A 17,094-nucleotide genomic window follows, 5' to 3' on the forward strand; every position below is an offset into this window, starting at 1 on the left:
AATCAAAATTTTGAGGTATGACCTCAACTTGTTTACCTGAAGAAGAGGCGAAACAGGTTTGTATTCTGATACATCCTAAGCACAGAAGGTAGAAGAGCAGTTGTAATTCGTTTTTAGAGGCTTGTTTATTAAAAGTCTGTTTTAGAAAATGTAGAGAAAAATCAAGAGAAAGTTTAATGTTATCCGTAAAGGAAGTACTGGATGTAGAACAGCCATTTGTGTAACTAAAAAGATGTGAAAGGAGGGCAGTACACTTGGAACAACTTCTAAGCTGAAGTTTGTGTGTAGAAAAGAAACAATTGCAAATTTGTTTCTTATCAAATAGGAGAACCTAAGTAGCCTTTTTAGTAAAAAACAAACAAACAAAACAAAACAAAAAAAAAACCCACAAAAAACCAGAAAATTACATTAGAAATACCAATTTTATCTGATCTTGATACGTTTTTTCCTCTTCTGAAACCACCTCAACACTAGCATTCTTTCTATAAAAATTAAAAAACCCACCAAATATATTTATGCTAAGACTGGAAAATTAGGTTTAAATACCTGGGGATTTCTGTGGTCATTGATGCCATGCTTAGTCTTTGTTCTGCCCCTTTGTCCACGTGTATTTCAATAGTCATCAACTACATGAATCTGTAACTCCGCTTTTGTAGAATTGTGTTTCATTTGGTGTTTACATGGGATGAGTCTTGGAAGTCAAGAACAAACATCATTTTTTTTCCCTCTCCTTCCTTAGAATATTAAATGTTTTTCGTCACTGGGTAGAGCACCATTTTTACGATTTTGAAAGAGATCTGGAGTTACTGGAGAGATTGGAGACGTTTATTTCCAGTGTAAGAGGTATGGTAATTGGTGGTCCTATTTTTCTTCCACATTTTGGTACAACCTGCTGGTCTAATCCTGACAGGTTTTTGACATGGGAATATCTTTACACGCATGAGTAATTTTAATGCCTTTAATTGAGCTGTTTATGAGACTCTCTTTTACATGAGCAAGCTTTGGCCTGGAGCCTAAACAGCTACCAAAAATGACTTTTAAGCATTATGATATTTACCTTAAGTGTATTTACTTCTGGACAGTAATGTTTGTCCTTGCCTGACTATAATTCAGACTGTCACCTTCTTCCTCCCTGTGTTGTATTTGTAGAGAATTCCTTCCCGGTTGGATACTGAGACTGATTTTTCCATCTTGTTCTTTTCCCATTTATTGAAAGTTCTGGCTGAAAATCATTATCCTTGTAGGAGAGGATACTTGACCCATTTGGTATTGCTTCCTCTGGAGCAATCCCTTATGAACTGGCAGGGTTTTTTGGCAGCCTATGTGGAGGGCAGCAGTCTTGGCATGTCGATTTTAATCATCATCCTGGCAATTCTACACTTTTCAGATTGCCAGACCATACATTGGGCAATATAATCCTGAGACAGACTCAGAGAACAGTAGTTTATCTTTTGCAGAGGTCTCCATGCTAACCATTGCTGACCAGAGAGAAGTAATTACATTCTGGTTAGTCTCTTAAAAGGTATTTGTCTTAAACTGCTGAAGGTACTTCCCGTCTTGTCCACCATTTTGTGTACTGTAAATGTTGGATTGATACTGTAAACATGTATTTCTCTAATCTTTTTGTTCTGCAACGCACTAGTGCAGCATGTTGCAAAGTCCTCACTTCAAGCTTGTTTACTTTTTTAGTTCTCCTCTTCTAGATGAAGCTAGCAGTCAAAGTGGAGATGGTTGCAGCTCAGGGGAAAATGTAAAATATAATGTATACAGGGTCACTTTTTTTCCACACCAAAACTGTCAGTAGATGTGGTTAAACGCAACTGGGACCCCAAAAATTTGTTCACATGGGTCTGTGTTTACCAACTGATACAGGTGCAAGAGCCCATAAGAAGAAAATAGGGAACTACAAACCTAATTAATTTGCATGCAGAAATGCAGAATTTTGAGTGCATGCACAATTGGGGGGGTGGTTTGGTTTCATTAAATCATCAAAAGTCTTTTAAAATGGTATTTAAAAAGTTGTGGATCTTTATTTTTTAATGGTTTGTCTTTTGCAGGAAAGTCCATGAAGAAGTGGGTGGAATCAATTGCTAAAATCATCAAGAGAAAGAAAGCTCAAGCAAATGGGATTAGTCACAACATCACCTTTGAGAGCCCGCCTCCCCCGATCGAGTGGCACATTTGGCGTGTTGGGCACAGTGAAACGCTGGACCTCATGACTCTGCATCCTATAGAAATTGCTCGACAGCTGACACTTCTCGAGTCCGACCTGTATAGGTAGGGATTGAACTAATACATGTGGGGTTTAGATGACTTGAACAAGGAAGAGTTCTAATGTGTAGAATCAGTCAAAAGTACGTCCCCTTGAACGTCAAGAGTTTATGGGAAGGTGTTTTCTTGCAGTCTGTTTGGTATCAAAATATGTAACAGGGAAAAAAAGGTGGGTTTAGTCTCCATATCAGCCTTCTGACAACATAAGTACAGGAAGAACAGTGAAATATTAGCAGCAGATAGTGCTAACTTGTATTGTGTCCTTGTTAAAAGCAAATTCAGTATTACATTAATCAGAAATGCTTGTTGCATCATAAGAAGAGAACACTGTTGTCTCTGCTCCTTTCCTTTGCAGCTGCACAGAAAAGGCCTGGGTGTTGTATGCATATAGCCGCGGCATGTGTACCACAATGTCCTCTAATCTAATTCTAAAGAGGTTTTTTTTTGGTTGGTACCATAAGTACTCTGCTGTTTCCTAGCTCTGTTGTTACCTGTGATAAATAGAGCTGCCCTTGATGAGAGAGCTAGGTTTTGCTGGGTGGAAATTCTTTAAAGTCTTACAAAACTCAAAGATGAAGCGTGCTTTCATGCTTCAGTGACAGCAGGTTTTCTGCTGAAATAGGCCACTTCTCCAGCGGGTCGCTCAAAGTACTTCAGCTTCCCATTTTAAAATTGTAACTATCTTTAAGTTGCTTTCTTATGCTTTCAGGAAATTAAACTTAGTCCTTTGTAATTTTCTTATCTGAAAACACTTATTCAAAAACGCCAATTTCAATTAAGATAAAAATGTATTTCTTTCTATATCAAATACTCGTCAAAAAGTTATTTTAAGTAACTGCTTTGCAGTAGATTAGATCAGATTGTATTTGTGAAATATCAAGTCATGATTAAGGGAAGAAATAATCTTTTAATGCAAACACAGAACATGCAATTACTGTTCGTATTGAGCATTTTTCTGCATCTTGCTTTGTCATTATCAGGGCAGTACAGCCTTCTGAACTTGTTGGTAGTGTGTGGACTAAAGAAGATAAGGAAATTAACTCCCCAAATCTATTGAAAATGATTCGTCATACTACAAATCTTACTCTTTGGTTTGAAAAGTAAGTACAGGCGTGATAGTGTAGCGGCGTTAACTCCTACTGATATTCAGAGAGAAACATTTTTCTGCTGTTTGAATTCTATTGCCTTGAATCTTGAGATAGCTGTAGAGCATTACAGAAACTTGAGGCTTTGGTTCAGGGGTGCCTCCATGCCAATCGCACATGCTTCCTCTTCCTGACACAGGAAGATTATTTTTTTTTTTCCCCAGTTATGTCCACTTGGGTCAGCATGGGTCCTACTCGCCTTTCTACGGTACATCAGAAGGTGTTGAAGAAGGTGTTGAAGGCAGTGCGGGACCTGGCACTGCTTTTGTACATCTCTCATGAAAGCACTGTTGAGTCTTCTCCCCCTGTCTTTGCCTCTTCCTTCTCATGGGAGGTGATTAATTAAGTACTTCTGAGGACATGGCCAGCACTGCCGAAGGGTGCAGCAGCGTGTATGTGTGGACTTCACTAGCGAGTTCAAAATGCCACCATAGATCCAGTGGCATGAGAGTCACCCTACTTACCCGTGATCTTGCTTGGGGTTTGCTTTATTGTTTCAGAGGATATGCCAAAACCTTTCTTGGCTTTCCAACTTGAACATATGTAAGAAGTGATTACATAAATCTGTGCTCAAGATTCTTGAAAGAGAGCCAAAATGTGCATACTGGGTGTACTGTACAGGTTTTGCTTGGAAAAATTTGATTTAGTAGATAGCAAAATGTCAGGTTTTATTCATCAGTGTTTCTCAAGTGATGTCTTTTGATTAGGTGCATAGTGGAAACTGAGAACTTTGAAGAGCGAGTGGCTGTGCTGAGCAGGATTATAGAAATCCTGCAGGTTTTTCAAGATTTGAATAATTTCAATGGTGTTTTGGAGATCGTCAGTGCAATGAACTCTGTGTCAGTGTACAGGCTAGATCACACGTTTGAGGTAAGTTTGGGGCATTGCTCGAGAGGAAAAAAAAAACCAGAATCCAGAAATGGATCAGCCACGCTTCTGAAGTGAAATCCATAGTATCCGTATCACACTTGCTTCCAGGGAAGAAAACAAGTGTGAAACGTTCAAAGTTATTTATGAGAAAACATACGAGGTGGGCTGGGTGTCTCAAACAGTTTGTAACGGGAAGCAGGGCTTTTTAGCAGGCGTTTTCTGACGTGTATTCAGCCCGAAAAGGGGAAACGCTGTGGCCATTCAACTGTTGTTGGTGTGTATGCCTTTGAAAGGCGGCGTGAGGCCTTTAAGTTAAATTCAAAATTGAATGTTTAGTTTTTATTACATGTAAAGACCAGGATTATTATGCTTGTAAATTGATAGACGAAATAATAGTCCCTTTACAGTAGCCTCATTATTCATGTGACTAAAGCGTTGGACTGATGGGGCTGTAGTGCAGAGCAAACCGTTTACAATAGAGGTTCTTTCAAATCTGAATTTCAGTTCCTAATTTTTGCTGAGAGCTAGGGAATTGCCTTGGTTTTGCTAACCATGCTGCTGAGAAGATTCGCATCCCTATTGTTTTTTTTCTTCGACAACTTAGGCACTGCAGGAAAGAAAAAAAAGAGTTTTGGATGAAGCAGTAGAATTGAGTCAAGATCATTTTAAAAAGTATCTGGCTAAGCTCAAGTCAATCAATCCACCCTGTGTGCCTTTCTTTGGTAAGTAACACCAGCGCAGGCTGATACTCCGTTGTCGGTCTTGAGTTTGATGCAGGTGTGTTAATACTGCTTGAAGTGTTCAGGGCTGTGTTAAGCTATAAAAAAATCTTTCATAGAATGTGTGACTTCTGACTTCCTAAGTTTGTAATGGTTTTGAACTTCACAGAATGGTTTGGGTTGGAAGGGACCTTAAAGATTATCTGGTTCCAAACCTCCCTGCCATGGATCTTCCACTAGATCAAGTAAGAGATGTAGTGTCTCTTACATGGAATTTATTTTTCTATCTTAGAATAGAGATTATTGGTATTATATGGGTATGAATATTACGTTACTGTGTTAAACTCTGCCTCCACATTGGTGATCTGTTTATGGCAATAACCTAAAGATATTTTTTTTCTTAAAATCAGGTTCTCACATGAAGGAGATAAAACATCTTTATTTCAGTAATATGTTGTTCCTGTGTAAAATGTAGACTTGATTCATTCTTGCCAGTTAATAAACTGTTGGAGCCTTAAAGGGAACAGCCCGCCTATGCTCAGACTTCTTTATCATTCATTACAAAGAATGAAATCAGCTCTTGGAATGAAAATGAAAATTTAAAAATGCTTCTCTCTTTATCAGGAATATACCTAACAAATATTTTGAAGACAGAAGAAGGGAATCCTGACTTCCTTAAAAGACAAGGGAAAGAATTAATTAACTTCAGTAAGAGGAGAAAAGTGGCTGAAATTACAGGAGAAATTCAGCAGTATCAAAACCAGCCTTACTGTTTACGGATAGAGCCAGAAATTCGGGTAATCAAATATTAAATAACCTGTTTGGGGATAGGAAAAGAATGTACACAACCAAAAATCACCAAATAATCTTCTAGTACTGGACCTAATCCTGCATGAGCAGTGACCATCAGAGGAGGGGGGAACAGTGGCTGGTAGACAACCAAGTAGCGCTGCAAAGGACTTAAAGTGGGGATTTGCTTAGTCGGGTTCTGTGTTCTGGGTGTTGTTCATCCCCTTACAGTTCTGCAGCCTGGTATCAGAGACACTTTTAGCAACAAAACAGAGTGAGTGAGACATACTGACTAAACAGCAGACCTTCTCGCAGAGAAATCGGTTGCCTTTAAAGTGGTCTGTACATGCCTGGTGCATTTAGTCCTTCAGACCTTCTGTAATGACACCTCTGACCAGAGGCCATCGACCCCGCTAACAGTCAGAGGTGTGTAGTTCAGCACGAGTACGAACAGTCATTCGGCGTGGCAGAAGCAAAGCCAATGTGGGGATGCACCAGCGTCAGCCAGCGTTATCTTTGGAAATGAGAGGGTGCTCGAGTGGTTACTTACCTAAGGCAAAGACTAGTGAATCCCAGAAAATGTAAAGGAAGATGCTGAAACGGCAAGCCCGGTAATGGTAGGTCAGTGTTTTTATATGGAGGTAATAATGGTTGAAAAGAATAGCTGTAAGTACCCAGCCACACTGCCTGAGCGCGCGGCTGATCGTAACCTTTCCAAAAAGCAGCTGCGTGGACAGCTCTGTCTCAGCTAGAGAACAGCAGCAGGCAGGAACCAACGAAGAAGCTGGTGACATGAAGAATTACATGGGCAGTAACACTGCTGCTTAAAATGTTGTTTGCATTGTGTGTTTAATAGCTGGGGACTCGGCTGGGAAGGGTTTAGGAGATTTACAGTATTCATAGGCCAAGAAGTACCTGAAGTTCACGGGACGGCAGTGTTTGGGCTGCAGAAGGAACAAATGGAAAACGCTGTAGCTCACCGCCCTGAGACTCCAACTGCAGCAGGACTGGCGGGCGCTGGGGGAGCTTTGTCCGTTCCCCTGCCCATGGTGCATGCATTCCCTCCAGTCCTTGTGCCGTCGTGCCATGCTCTGTCCCTGCCTCTGACCGTCCTGCTTTTGTCCTCCGTCCCTTCCTGTTCTCTGTAGTTCATCGATCACATCCAAAGCACCTCTAAGAAATGGCACTAGCGTAACCTTTGCTTCCACTACTGTATCGTCTCTCTCCCAGATCGGTGATGTTAAGGCCAGTGTTCAGGACACTGTTGCACAGCCCTTAACACAGCTGTGCTGTGCGTGATTCACTAGTCAAAAATACTAGCAAACAATTTACAGAAGACTTAATTAACCATGCCTACTTACTTGACGCAAGGTCAACTTACCATGAACTTGATTGTTTCTTGCATTGGATTGTTTTGTGTTTACTTCAGGGAATGTTTTACTCTGTTTTTCCTGGATATAAGCTTCACAATAGTGAAAAGCTGGATTTTTAATCAGTGAATTACAAGCATTTCATTAAAATTCTGTGTGTATGCTTATTTTTAAAAATATTATTGATGCTTGTTTCATTTAGAAATTCTTTGAAAATCTCAATCCTATGGGGAAGATACCAGAAAAAGAGTTTACAGATTATCTGTTCAACAAGTCATTAGAAATTGAACCTCGAAACTGCAAGCAACCACCTAGATTTGTAAGTCTTGTCCTGCAAATAGCTAAAATCCACTAGCCACTACGAAAAAGGATATGTGGTTAACTCAAGAAGCTGTATATATTTCCTTCAGAATTCTGTATCGTGAGATGATCTTCCAGCAAAACTTGATTTTAAAATACTTCTATTTCAGATGTTTGTTACTACTAAAACATACTACCTTTGACTAATTTTAGAATGAGTATTTTTTTCCCAAAGCCAAAAATACCACCATTTAAATTTGGGTTTCTTACCGTATAGTCATTTGATGGAATACATAATAACAATTCTCATTTCACAGTATCAAGAAATCTTGTAAAATATTAATATTAATCAAAATAATGTATTTTATACACAATTAATGTTTTATTTAAGTAGAAGTTAATTTATTTTGTCTAAATATTTTATATTGCTGTAAAGACTGAAGAATTTACAAGGCGCAGCCTTTTTGCTGAACAAAATACAGTTTAATTCAAAGGAGTAGCAGTTATGTTTTTTCAAAAAATAGTTACTGGAGCCCAGGGTTCTTTTTTAAGCAGAAAGATCACTCTCTAGAACACTTGGTTTTTTATATGTTGTAACTGTACTGGAGCTGGAGAAATACCTGATTTTTGGGAGAGCTGTAAGTCATTTTAGCAATCTGCTGTTGGAGCAATATTACTGTAAGATGATATTACAGATATAGCTAGAAAATGACAAAAATTACTATTGCAAAAATGCTGCTTACAGTAATTTCTCTAAAATACTTTCTACAAGTAGATATTCATGCTGTTCAGTCTCAGTCAGCTGGGTATGAATTCTTCATAGTTCATGATTTCCAAATGAGATACTCTTCTTGGAATTTCAGGAAGGTCCAGTTCTGGGTAGTGTAGTGTGGTGGAGCAGTGCGCACCACCATAGAATGGGAACATAATTCATTTTCAAAGAATCGCCTTTGATCTGTGCTGTGTTACACCTGAGTCTAATGAGGCTTGTTTCAGTCACGCTAGTGATGTGTGTGTAAGAATTTGCTCCTGACTAACGCAGAGGATGTAGACAACATGTGCCTGAGTGTGTCCTTGATCTTGGATGCATGTAGGGCCCTGGTGACCTTCGGTGGTAGAAGCACAAAGAGTGTCTTACGGTGCTGTTACAAGGCTCTTCTGCAGGCACTTGAAATACCTCACTCCCAAGGTTGTGACTTGCTCTTCCCTGTGTCCTGATTGGCATGCATCTGAAACTTGACTTTTCGTTCTTCATAGCTCTGAAAAAAAATAATTTAAAATTATTAAGCTGGGAAAAAAGATTAAGCTGCATCTGTAACTTTTCAGTAAACTCCTGCTGCGTAGATAACAACAGGCTGTACCTGAAGTCATTTGTAGAAATGCTATACTGCTTTTTCAGTTGTATTTGATCAGAACTTTTTAAAATATCTGCTAGAGACTTGGCAAATTTGCTAGCTGAAATGTTAGCAGTACTAACCAGCTGTATTTTCTCCAGCCTAGAAAAACAACATACCCCCTGAAATCTCCTGGGATAAGGCCTAATACCGGCAGACACGGCTCCACCTCTGGCACCCTGAGAAGTCACCCACTGCCACTTGAAAAGGAACCAAGTAAGATAAGTTTCAGTAGAATCACTGAGGCAGAGCATGAATCAACAGTATCAGCACCAACTTCGCCTAACACACCGTCTACGCCGCCAGTGTCTGCTTCTTCGGAGTTCAGTGTGTTTTTAGACATTGATCTCAACAGTTCTTATGGTAAATGTGCAACACGTTTTAATACTTGTCATTATTGTCCCTCAGGCTTCCAAAATGTATTGGTGTGTATGTCAGCCTTTAAAGAAAAATACAAAAAGTAAAAAAAAAAAAAGTTGCAAAATGCAGTTGTGGGCTTATGAAGTTCGTGTGTCAGTATTACATGTACTGCAGTTTTGAAATCCCTGCTGTAAATAACAGTAAGTTACTTGTCACTTGTTCCTTTACAAGTGTATTTCCAGTCTTTTTGCCCACTGAAGCTGAGGCATTCTGTTATGGAAGATGTCCCCGTGAGGTCCTACTGTGCAGGGGCTACACCTGCCCTACCACATATAGCACATCTGTCAAGAGAAAAGGTGCCGAGGACCTGGCATTCACACCAGTGTGTGTTTCAGGAGTGGTCCTGTGCACTAATCACACTCTTGTGATTCTGTTTTTATTTCATTTGAAAGGAATCCAGTCTGTGTTTTGAGATAGGAACCAAAGTGCCAGAAGTAGGGATAGTCAGGGCACTCGCTCCACAATGCAGTCTTGATTTTTTTTTTTTTTTTTAAAAAAAAAGGCAGTATTAGTCCAGATGCACTAATAACGCTCCCAAGCTTTGCCTGTAGCTGTGAGTAGCTCCTTAGTCTTGAAAGAAGCACATGACAGGTCTTGGCCCTCTTCTAAGGGGGCTGCAGGCTTGGCAGGTGTGTTAAGCCCAGTGGGGGACAAAAGTGACGATTTTTTATGGCAGGAGGACATTTGGGCTGCAGGGGAAGTGAATAACAACGTAATATCAGAACATAGAATCATGAAGTTTTAATTCCAGTGTAACTGAAAATCTCTAGTTCAGGAGCATTTTACACAGGAAAGTTTAATTTGTGTTAGCAGTCGATAAACTTGGAGTTTGTGGTGATCTTTGAGGTCGTTCACAAGCATATGTTCTGTGCTGTACTGCAGTTGTTCTGTCTGGAAAGTCTTCAATCAATTTTTCGTTTAACAGGTAACAATAGCATCTTTGCTCCTGTCAGTTTGCCACAGTCGAGTGAGTACCCTAACTCTATTGTTTCATTTAACTCTGCTTTTCCTGGCTTCAGGAGAGCTGAATGGGAATTAAAATCTGAAATCTGGGATGAAAATGTGGGCTGCATTCATTAGGGTCCTGAGAGGAGTTTTTGCACAGGTTTTAGATCAAATGACCAGTAAAGAATGTAAAGTCTAAAAACTGCTCGATTTAGGTTTGGTTTTGGTTTCCCCCCCTGGGAAACATGACTTTGCTTGCATTTCGAACGTCCTTGATGATTATTTTGTTTGACTAATGCTTCAAATGAAGCAGGTTGATAACTTCCTATTACCACATAGTGAAAATAACTTTTCTGTTACTGGGAAAGAAGAGGTACTGTTTGTACCACAGCTGTGAGGGATATCCTGTATTTGTCTGTGTTTTCAGCTTCTCTTTTTACTCCCTTATTACACAGGCATATACACTTTCCCTTAATAAGATTGAAATTTCAAACTGGAGAGCCCAGGTGCCTGATGTATTGATGCAGAGCCCTGAGCACTTCTAAGAGAAAAAACAAATGCATTAAGTCACAAATATGGCTTGGGGCTGGGGAGGGGGTAGTTTCTTAACTTTGAGGATTTTTTTCCCCTCTGTAAAAGGAAGGACTAGAAATGTCCTAAAATGATGTAAGAGTTAATATCATCTGTTCAGTTTGGTGTATTAATTCTCCTGCTTTACAAGTGTTGTAGACCCGTTAACAAAGCCTCTAAATTTCCAAATTTGAATGCGTACCCATATGGCACAGAGAACAAACATTCCACTCCAGAGTGGCGTGTGGGCACACTGCAAGCACTGTGGTAAACAGGGTAAATTCTGCAATATAGAGAGGATTGCAGAGAAAGTTATTTAAGTGCTCACTAGTTTATTTTTCTGTCCTTTAGCATTGCCTGCTAACTGTTGATGCATATCTTTGATACTGGAAATAGGAGACTGCTTTGTGAGGCTATATCTGATTAAAGAAATCAATGAGAATTTCATACAACTGAAGTTAATTCGTTCATGTTGCTGTTGAGCACAAAGATCTGCTTATTTGAGTTACTTCTGGTTTGGCTTGAATATTCTAGCCTATGTTCCTCAGATATTGCACAAGCAGTAAAATACCTGCTTTTTTTCTCTCCAGAGACTTTCTTCAGCTCGTGGGGTAGCTTTCCTAAATTAAGTGATGAGCCTCAACACCCTCCTCCACTTCCTCCACGAAAAAAGATGGATCAGGATGCTTCCAGTGCTAAGGTATTTCTGTCCTGTGTTGAGTAACTTTGCTAATAAATCAGGGAGCATCTAGAACCATAAAATAGCGGAATCATGTAGGTTGGAAAAGACCTTTTAAAATCATAGAGTCCAACCATCTAGGACATCGTTAGTCTTAAAGACTTTCAAATGCAGTGCTCTAGTTGCCCTTTTTAAGTTTCAGGTTCCCAGTGTCCAAACTATGCTAGCTACTTTAGGAGTATAGTGGTCGTATTTGGATCAGAGGTACGGCTATGCCAGTATCGTGTTTCTGACAGTAAAAGTAGCAGATGTCAAAAGAACTCTGCATCTGTCAGAAGATACACTTTATCTAAACATCTACGTTTCTTACGCTGTCTTTTTCTCTCTAATGTTGTAGGGAGGTTTAAAGTCGGATGATGATCCTCCAGCAATTCCACCTCGGCAGCCACCGCCCCCAAAGATACAGCCTCGCGCTTTGGCTTACACTAACCCCTTTGACCAGCCGCTGCACAGCTCTCCTCCTCCACCCCCCCGGGACCCTCTTCCTGATACTCCACCACCGGTACCACTCCGGCCACCCGAACACTTTATCAACTACCCTCTAAACCTCCAGCCACCACCGGTGGGACGCTTACACAGAGATCCCGACTGGTTAAGGGAGGCGAGCACAGGCCCCAGCTCTCCTGGCACTCCTCCCAGCACGCCCTCTCCCAGGGTACTGCGCCGCTGCTGCGTCATCAGCGCGAGTCACAACAACCTGGTCCACCCGCCCGCACCCCCCGTCCCACCCCGGCACAATTCAAGCCCTCAGTTACCAAAACTTCCACCAAAGACTTACAAAAGGGAGCTGTCCCACCCTCCTTTGCACAGACTGTCTTTGCTAGAAAATGCAGAAACTCCTCAATGACCTTAGCCATAGTAGTCATTGACACTGGAATAGTATTTGTAAAGTTCCTTTTTTTTTTTTATTTATTCAAAAAAGGCAGTGTATTTTAGTACTTTCACAAATTATGCTCTTAAAGTGCTGCTGATCAAAAAAAAAAAGTTTGAATTGGAAAAATAAGACTACACACACTCTATCTAGCCTGTGTCTGTTGGACAGCATGACCCTCAGGTGATCAGCAGCATTGCCTTGTTTCACATCCTCAGTGCCGACACTTATGCCAGTATACAAAATATATCTTTTGCACTGTAAACTACACTAAATGAATTTAAACTGACATCGTTTAATTGCACTGAGCCAAAAAAGGTGCGTCTGTGGAATTTTTTCAAATTTGAGCACTAGTGGCCTTTTTTTTTTTCCTTAATTTAAAAAAAAAAGCGCAATGGGCGATTACACAATGTGAGGACATACAACATTAGAGGTTTTAAACCTCTGGCCACTTGCCTTCTAACTTCATGTAAGCTTGGAGGTTCATGAGTGACAGCTACTGTTCTCAAATATTTTAATGCCGTGTCTTAATTGTCATTGATTTGCTGCTGAAGACAAAGAAGACAAAACAGGTTGAAATCAAAATACCAAAATATTCAGTTGGTCTTGGATTATTTTGAGAAAGGATGAACAAGGACTACCTGTCTCAGATATTGGAAAGGATCCCTAGTACTTAGCATGCATCTTGTTCAGATGTGCCTTTTTGTTTTGGTAGGCGAAGATGTCTTAAGCTAAAGAGTTGTCTACTGTTCTCGAGAACAAAGCTATATGCCGTGTATGTACAATTGTTTATATTGTATATTTACAGATAATGCTAATAACCTGTATAAATTTAAGTGACTTGAGGCCTATAATACAGTCTGCTACTCTTGCAATCTTATATGGTCAGAAGTGTTTCCTCTGGCTTAGGAACAATCTTGCCTTCCAAACCTAGTAACTTTCTTTAGATCTCACTTAATTTCCAAAATGGATTCATGATTGGTAGCATTTAAACCAGCAAACACTTAAAGCTTTATTAAACTTTTTAAACTGATAAGTGAATGGAACTTTTATTTGCCAGTTGAACTACTTGTTTGAACTGGTGTGAGAGTGAGTTTGTTTTACTGGTAGTACTGTAGCAGCATTTATAAAGTGGCCAGAAGCCACATTTTATTTACTGGTCTGTGGCCTTTTACTGTGCTTTGTATCAGAGTTCTTAACAAGATTAATAAATCACCCCAGTCTTAATTTTTAAGAGCCTGAGCAGTGCGTGTTCCTTGTAAGGACAAGGTTGGGAATTGCATTTAGTAAATCCTTGGCAATACCAAGCGCCATTTTTCCATGCTGCTCTTCTCGGCCTCGGTTGCCCTTCGGTCTGTGGTTGAGTCCATCCAGTGCTGCGAGCAAAGCTCAAGGCAGTTGGGCCCAACCCGGGAGGGCCCTGGGAGTTCAGCGCTTCCCTCCACCTACTAACCCCTCGGGTGCCTTGGCCCCTCTAGGTGGAGAAGTGCGTTCCGTTTTTCCTGGCTTCTGGCTGGAGAAAGACCGCTGTGGTGGGACTGGCAGCAGCTCGGGCTTCCAAGTCATGCTCCGGCTTTTCAGCAGCCCGCCTATACTGCTCCCACAGTCTTGCGCACTCCCTCTGGAAAAGGAAGGCGATATGCCTGAGGAAGGGTGCTGATTTTCTTCTCCTGGGAAGATGTATTTAGCCACCTGTCTCTTGGACAGTCTTCTCCTACTGCCTGTCCCCCTTCATGCTCCTTTCCTGAGGAAGAAGAGGTACAATCTATTCCTGCAAGGGGCAGGGCACACTTTATATAAAGGACAGCTGCTTCATTTTGCAAAAATAATGTTCAAGAAGCACCCACGTTGGATATGCACAAACTGGGGAGTGCAGGCAGGAAATGAACGATGCCTCTGTGATGGTTTTGCAGAAAAAACACAACCTATAACTCTTCTGTAAGTTCGTGAAGAACTCTTCTATTAGTATCTGGTGGTGAAATTTGGCTCAGTGAAGCACTTTCCTAATGCTCTCTACATAGAAAAGGCAGACTGTCAGGTGTCACCTTGATCTGCAGAATTAAGCTGAACAAGTGAAATTCTCTGTCTGGGTCTTTGTATTAACACTTTTGAAGTCCTTACCAGCAGCTGTTGCTAAAAGATGAGTAACATGTTTTCAGACTTTTAAGTTTCATGTGTTGTTGAAGGGGAAAAAAAATCCTGTCCCAAATTATAGAATATACAGATGTCAGCTTTATACCTTTCTGTACAAGTGCTTAGACCAGAAGCATTTTCAGTATTCCACATTAAAATATATCATAGCTGTTTATTTTGGCCCTGACCCAGTAAAGCCCTTACCCAGATCATTTTAAGCTGAGCATCTGCTGATTAGTAAGGGTTTCCATACATATCAAAATACTTCCCTCCATCCAAGAGCTTTGTAAGGTTCTGGTTTGTGATGGACTCTGAGGAGGAGTTTAAACTTGTGGAAGCAGGAGCATATGTTGTAAGAGTTAACCTTGAAATGGTGCTGTGCAGGGGTGGTGCTCTCAGACCAGCTCTTTTTTAGGTGCCAGCTTACATTTATGTGGTACATTTATGCCGACATAAATAGCTGGGGGGGCTGTGTAACACTTCCTTAACTCTTAACCTGATTGTGAAGGAGTTTGTGCAGCAGTTCTAAATTCCACAGTTGAAGCCAGAGAAATAGAAATGCCTAACTTTCAGTGGGGCCCAGAATGGTTTGGTTAGGAAAAATAGTGACATGGTCAATAAAATCTCAAGCTTAGATCATCATTCTCTATTAGATTAACATGGACAGAGGTAGGCATTCCTGCAAGAGCCTCTCGCTGCTATCTGGGGATGTCCTGGACAGCAAAGGTGACCATGGCTCCTGCTGGGCCCTCAGGACCTGTCCTCTGCCAGGGACCAGTGGGACAGACACGAGCCAGCAAGTCCTTGTTGCTATTTGGCCAGCAGCAGGTCCTGTTAAGGTAGTCCCCAACCCTGCTGCCTTCCTCTCAGCCACTCGCCTCTTCTCCCCCTGCCACTTCAGCAGTGTGTTGTCATGCTCAGAACTGGATATGGTGTATTTTTTTTCAGGCTGGGCTTTAAAGCATCACCACCCACAACTGATCAATAGCAGTGCTGGGACAGTAAAGCTCCAGGAGGATGAGGGGAAAGAAAGGAGAGCAGGAACCTCTTGTGTTAGATTTCCCAACAGGGGCAGTGTGAAAACATGAGATACTTGTGCTAGAAGGCAGCAGCTAAGAAACATTCCTCACCCCGTTTCCCATGTGTGAAACATGATTCTTTACAGGGCCAGTTCTGGAGTTAACCTGAAGTACATAAATCACAGTGTGATTCAGAAAAGGGGCCTTGCTTGTGGGTAACTTACCGCACAATTAAACTGTCCTCCAAGCATAACAAGAGCTGGAAAAGACAAAGACAAAGAACCATTCCAAGGCAGGGTGGTAGCAGTGATGCCAGCGGCATGAAGTACAGCGGGTACAACAACACGGCGTACCCAAAGTAATGGTTTGGCTGTGGAAGTGGTCGAAGGCACTCGGATTCCCACCAGTGCGGTTCGAGGGAATGCCAAGTTAGCAATAAATTAACATTTCAGTTACTTCATAATGAGAGGGACAGATAAAAAGGAGAAAAAAAATGCTAGAGGGGGAAAATGTAAAATTGCTGGGTTTGAAGTTGCCTTGTGTGGGAAAACGCCATTCCCTCAGAAAAGTGCAGATAAACAGATGGAATGTGAAGGCAGTTAATAGCAAAAGAAACATCTTTCTATTTGTTTTCAGTGATCCTATTTGCAGTTGCTGATTTTTAGCATTTCCCCCTGTTCTGGAGCTGGCATAACTTCTTTGGGTGCCATGACATCACTACAGCAGATCAAAACCAAGAAGGGACAAAAGGAATCATCTTTTTTTTTTCTTTTTCCTCCAGATTTACTCCAGGTTTCAGAAAGAAACCACAAATCTGATTATACCATTCTGAATCCCTAGCGAATGCAGGAACTCCTCCCTGGGGGAAGGGAGTGAGCATTAGTAAGAAATGCTAAGAAATAAAATAATACAAACTTTCTTCCATGAGCCCAAGGAAAAAAAAATCAAAAGCTTTTGCACTTAGAAATGTTGAGGCACAGTCCATGCATGTTCAGCTGCTTTTTTAAAAAGGAGGTTGGATAAGGGTGTACAACACCTGTGATTTCTAGCAGTCCTCTGGCTTCACTGGGACTGCATATGCCCGCAGTGCTTACAGGCCGCACCGGGTAACTTGTGAAACAGACTTTTCAGTCACCGTGTGTTTATTTTCCTCTGAGCTGCCTTTCTCTGGCTGCTGTTCAGCGTCGAATGGGGGCTTCTCACGCCTGAGGGGAGCCCGGCGCGCAGGCCGGCCGGCCGGCCGAGCCACGGCTGCCCACGTTCACCTCTGCAGCTTTCCGTTTGCCCCTGTGCTGCCTGCTGGCGCTAAAACCAAGTTTTTAGTGAAAGCGAAAAGTAAAAACACGTTTTCCTGTCAAGCAAGGGTAGCCCGGAGTACGCTTTCTTCTAATTAACACTCAGCTTACAGAGGAGTTGGTCTGGAGAGGCCAGGAGGCGGCTTACATGGAGCAGCCTCCTGAGGGGTTCGGGCTACCTCGCGTCTCTGAGGGACGGCGGCCGCGCGCCCCGGCCGCCCGCCATTTCCCCTCAGCGCGCCAG

The 17,094-nt window shown here is 41.4% G+C and overlaps 1 protein-coding gene across 1 annotated transcript in view; it reads left to right on the plus strand.

Moving 5' to 3' along the window:
- SOS2 (SOS Ras/Rho guanine nucleotide exchange factor 2) overlaps positions 1–13,637 on the plus strand; it is a 56,440-nt gene extending 42,803 nt beyond the window's left edge. The window contains exons 13-23 of the mRNA XM_056345150.1: positions 740–843; positions 2,058–2,277; positions 3,252–3,371; positions 4,124–4,286; positions 4,891–5,008; positions 5,630–5,802; positions 7,367–7,483; positions 8,960–9,221; positions 10,204–10,245; positions 11,384–11,493; positions 11,870–13,637. Coding sequence (XP_056201125.1) covers positions 740–843; positions 2,058–2,277; positions 3,252–3,371; positions 4,124–4,286; positions 4,891–5,008; positions 5,630–5,802; positions 7,367–7,483; positions 8,960–9,221; positions 10,204–10,245; positions 11,384–11,493; positions 11,870–12,379 — 1,939 coding nt within the window. The 3' untranslated portion in view covers positions 12,380–13,637. The remainder of the gene's footprint in view (positions 1–739; positions 844–2,057; positions 2,278–3,251; positions 3,372–4,123; positions 4,287–4,890; positions 5,009–5,629; positions 5,803–7,366; positions 7,484–8,959; positions 9,222–10,203; positions 10,246–11,383; positions 11,494–11,869) is intronic.
- Positions 13,638–17,094: the final 3,457 nt, after the last annotated feature.

This window comes from Falco biarmicus, chromosome 7 (genome assembly GCF_023638135.1).
Source record: "Falco biarmicus isolate bFalBia1 chromosome 7, bFalBia1.pri, whole genome shotgun sequence".
Lineage (NCBI taxonomy): Eukaryota > Metazoa > Chordata > Aves > Falconiformes > Falconidae > Falco > Falco biarmicus.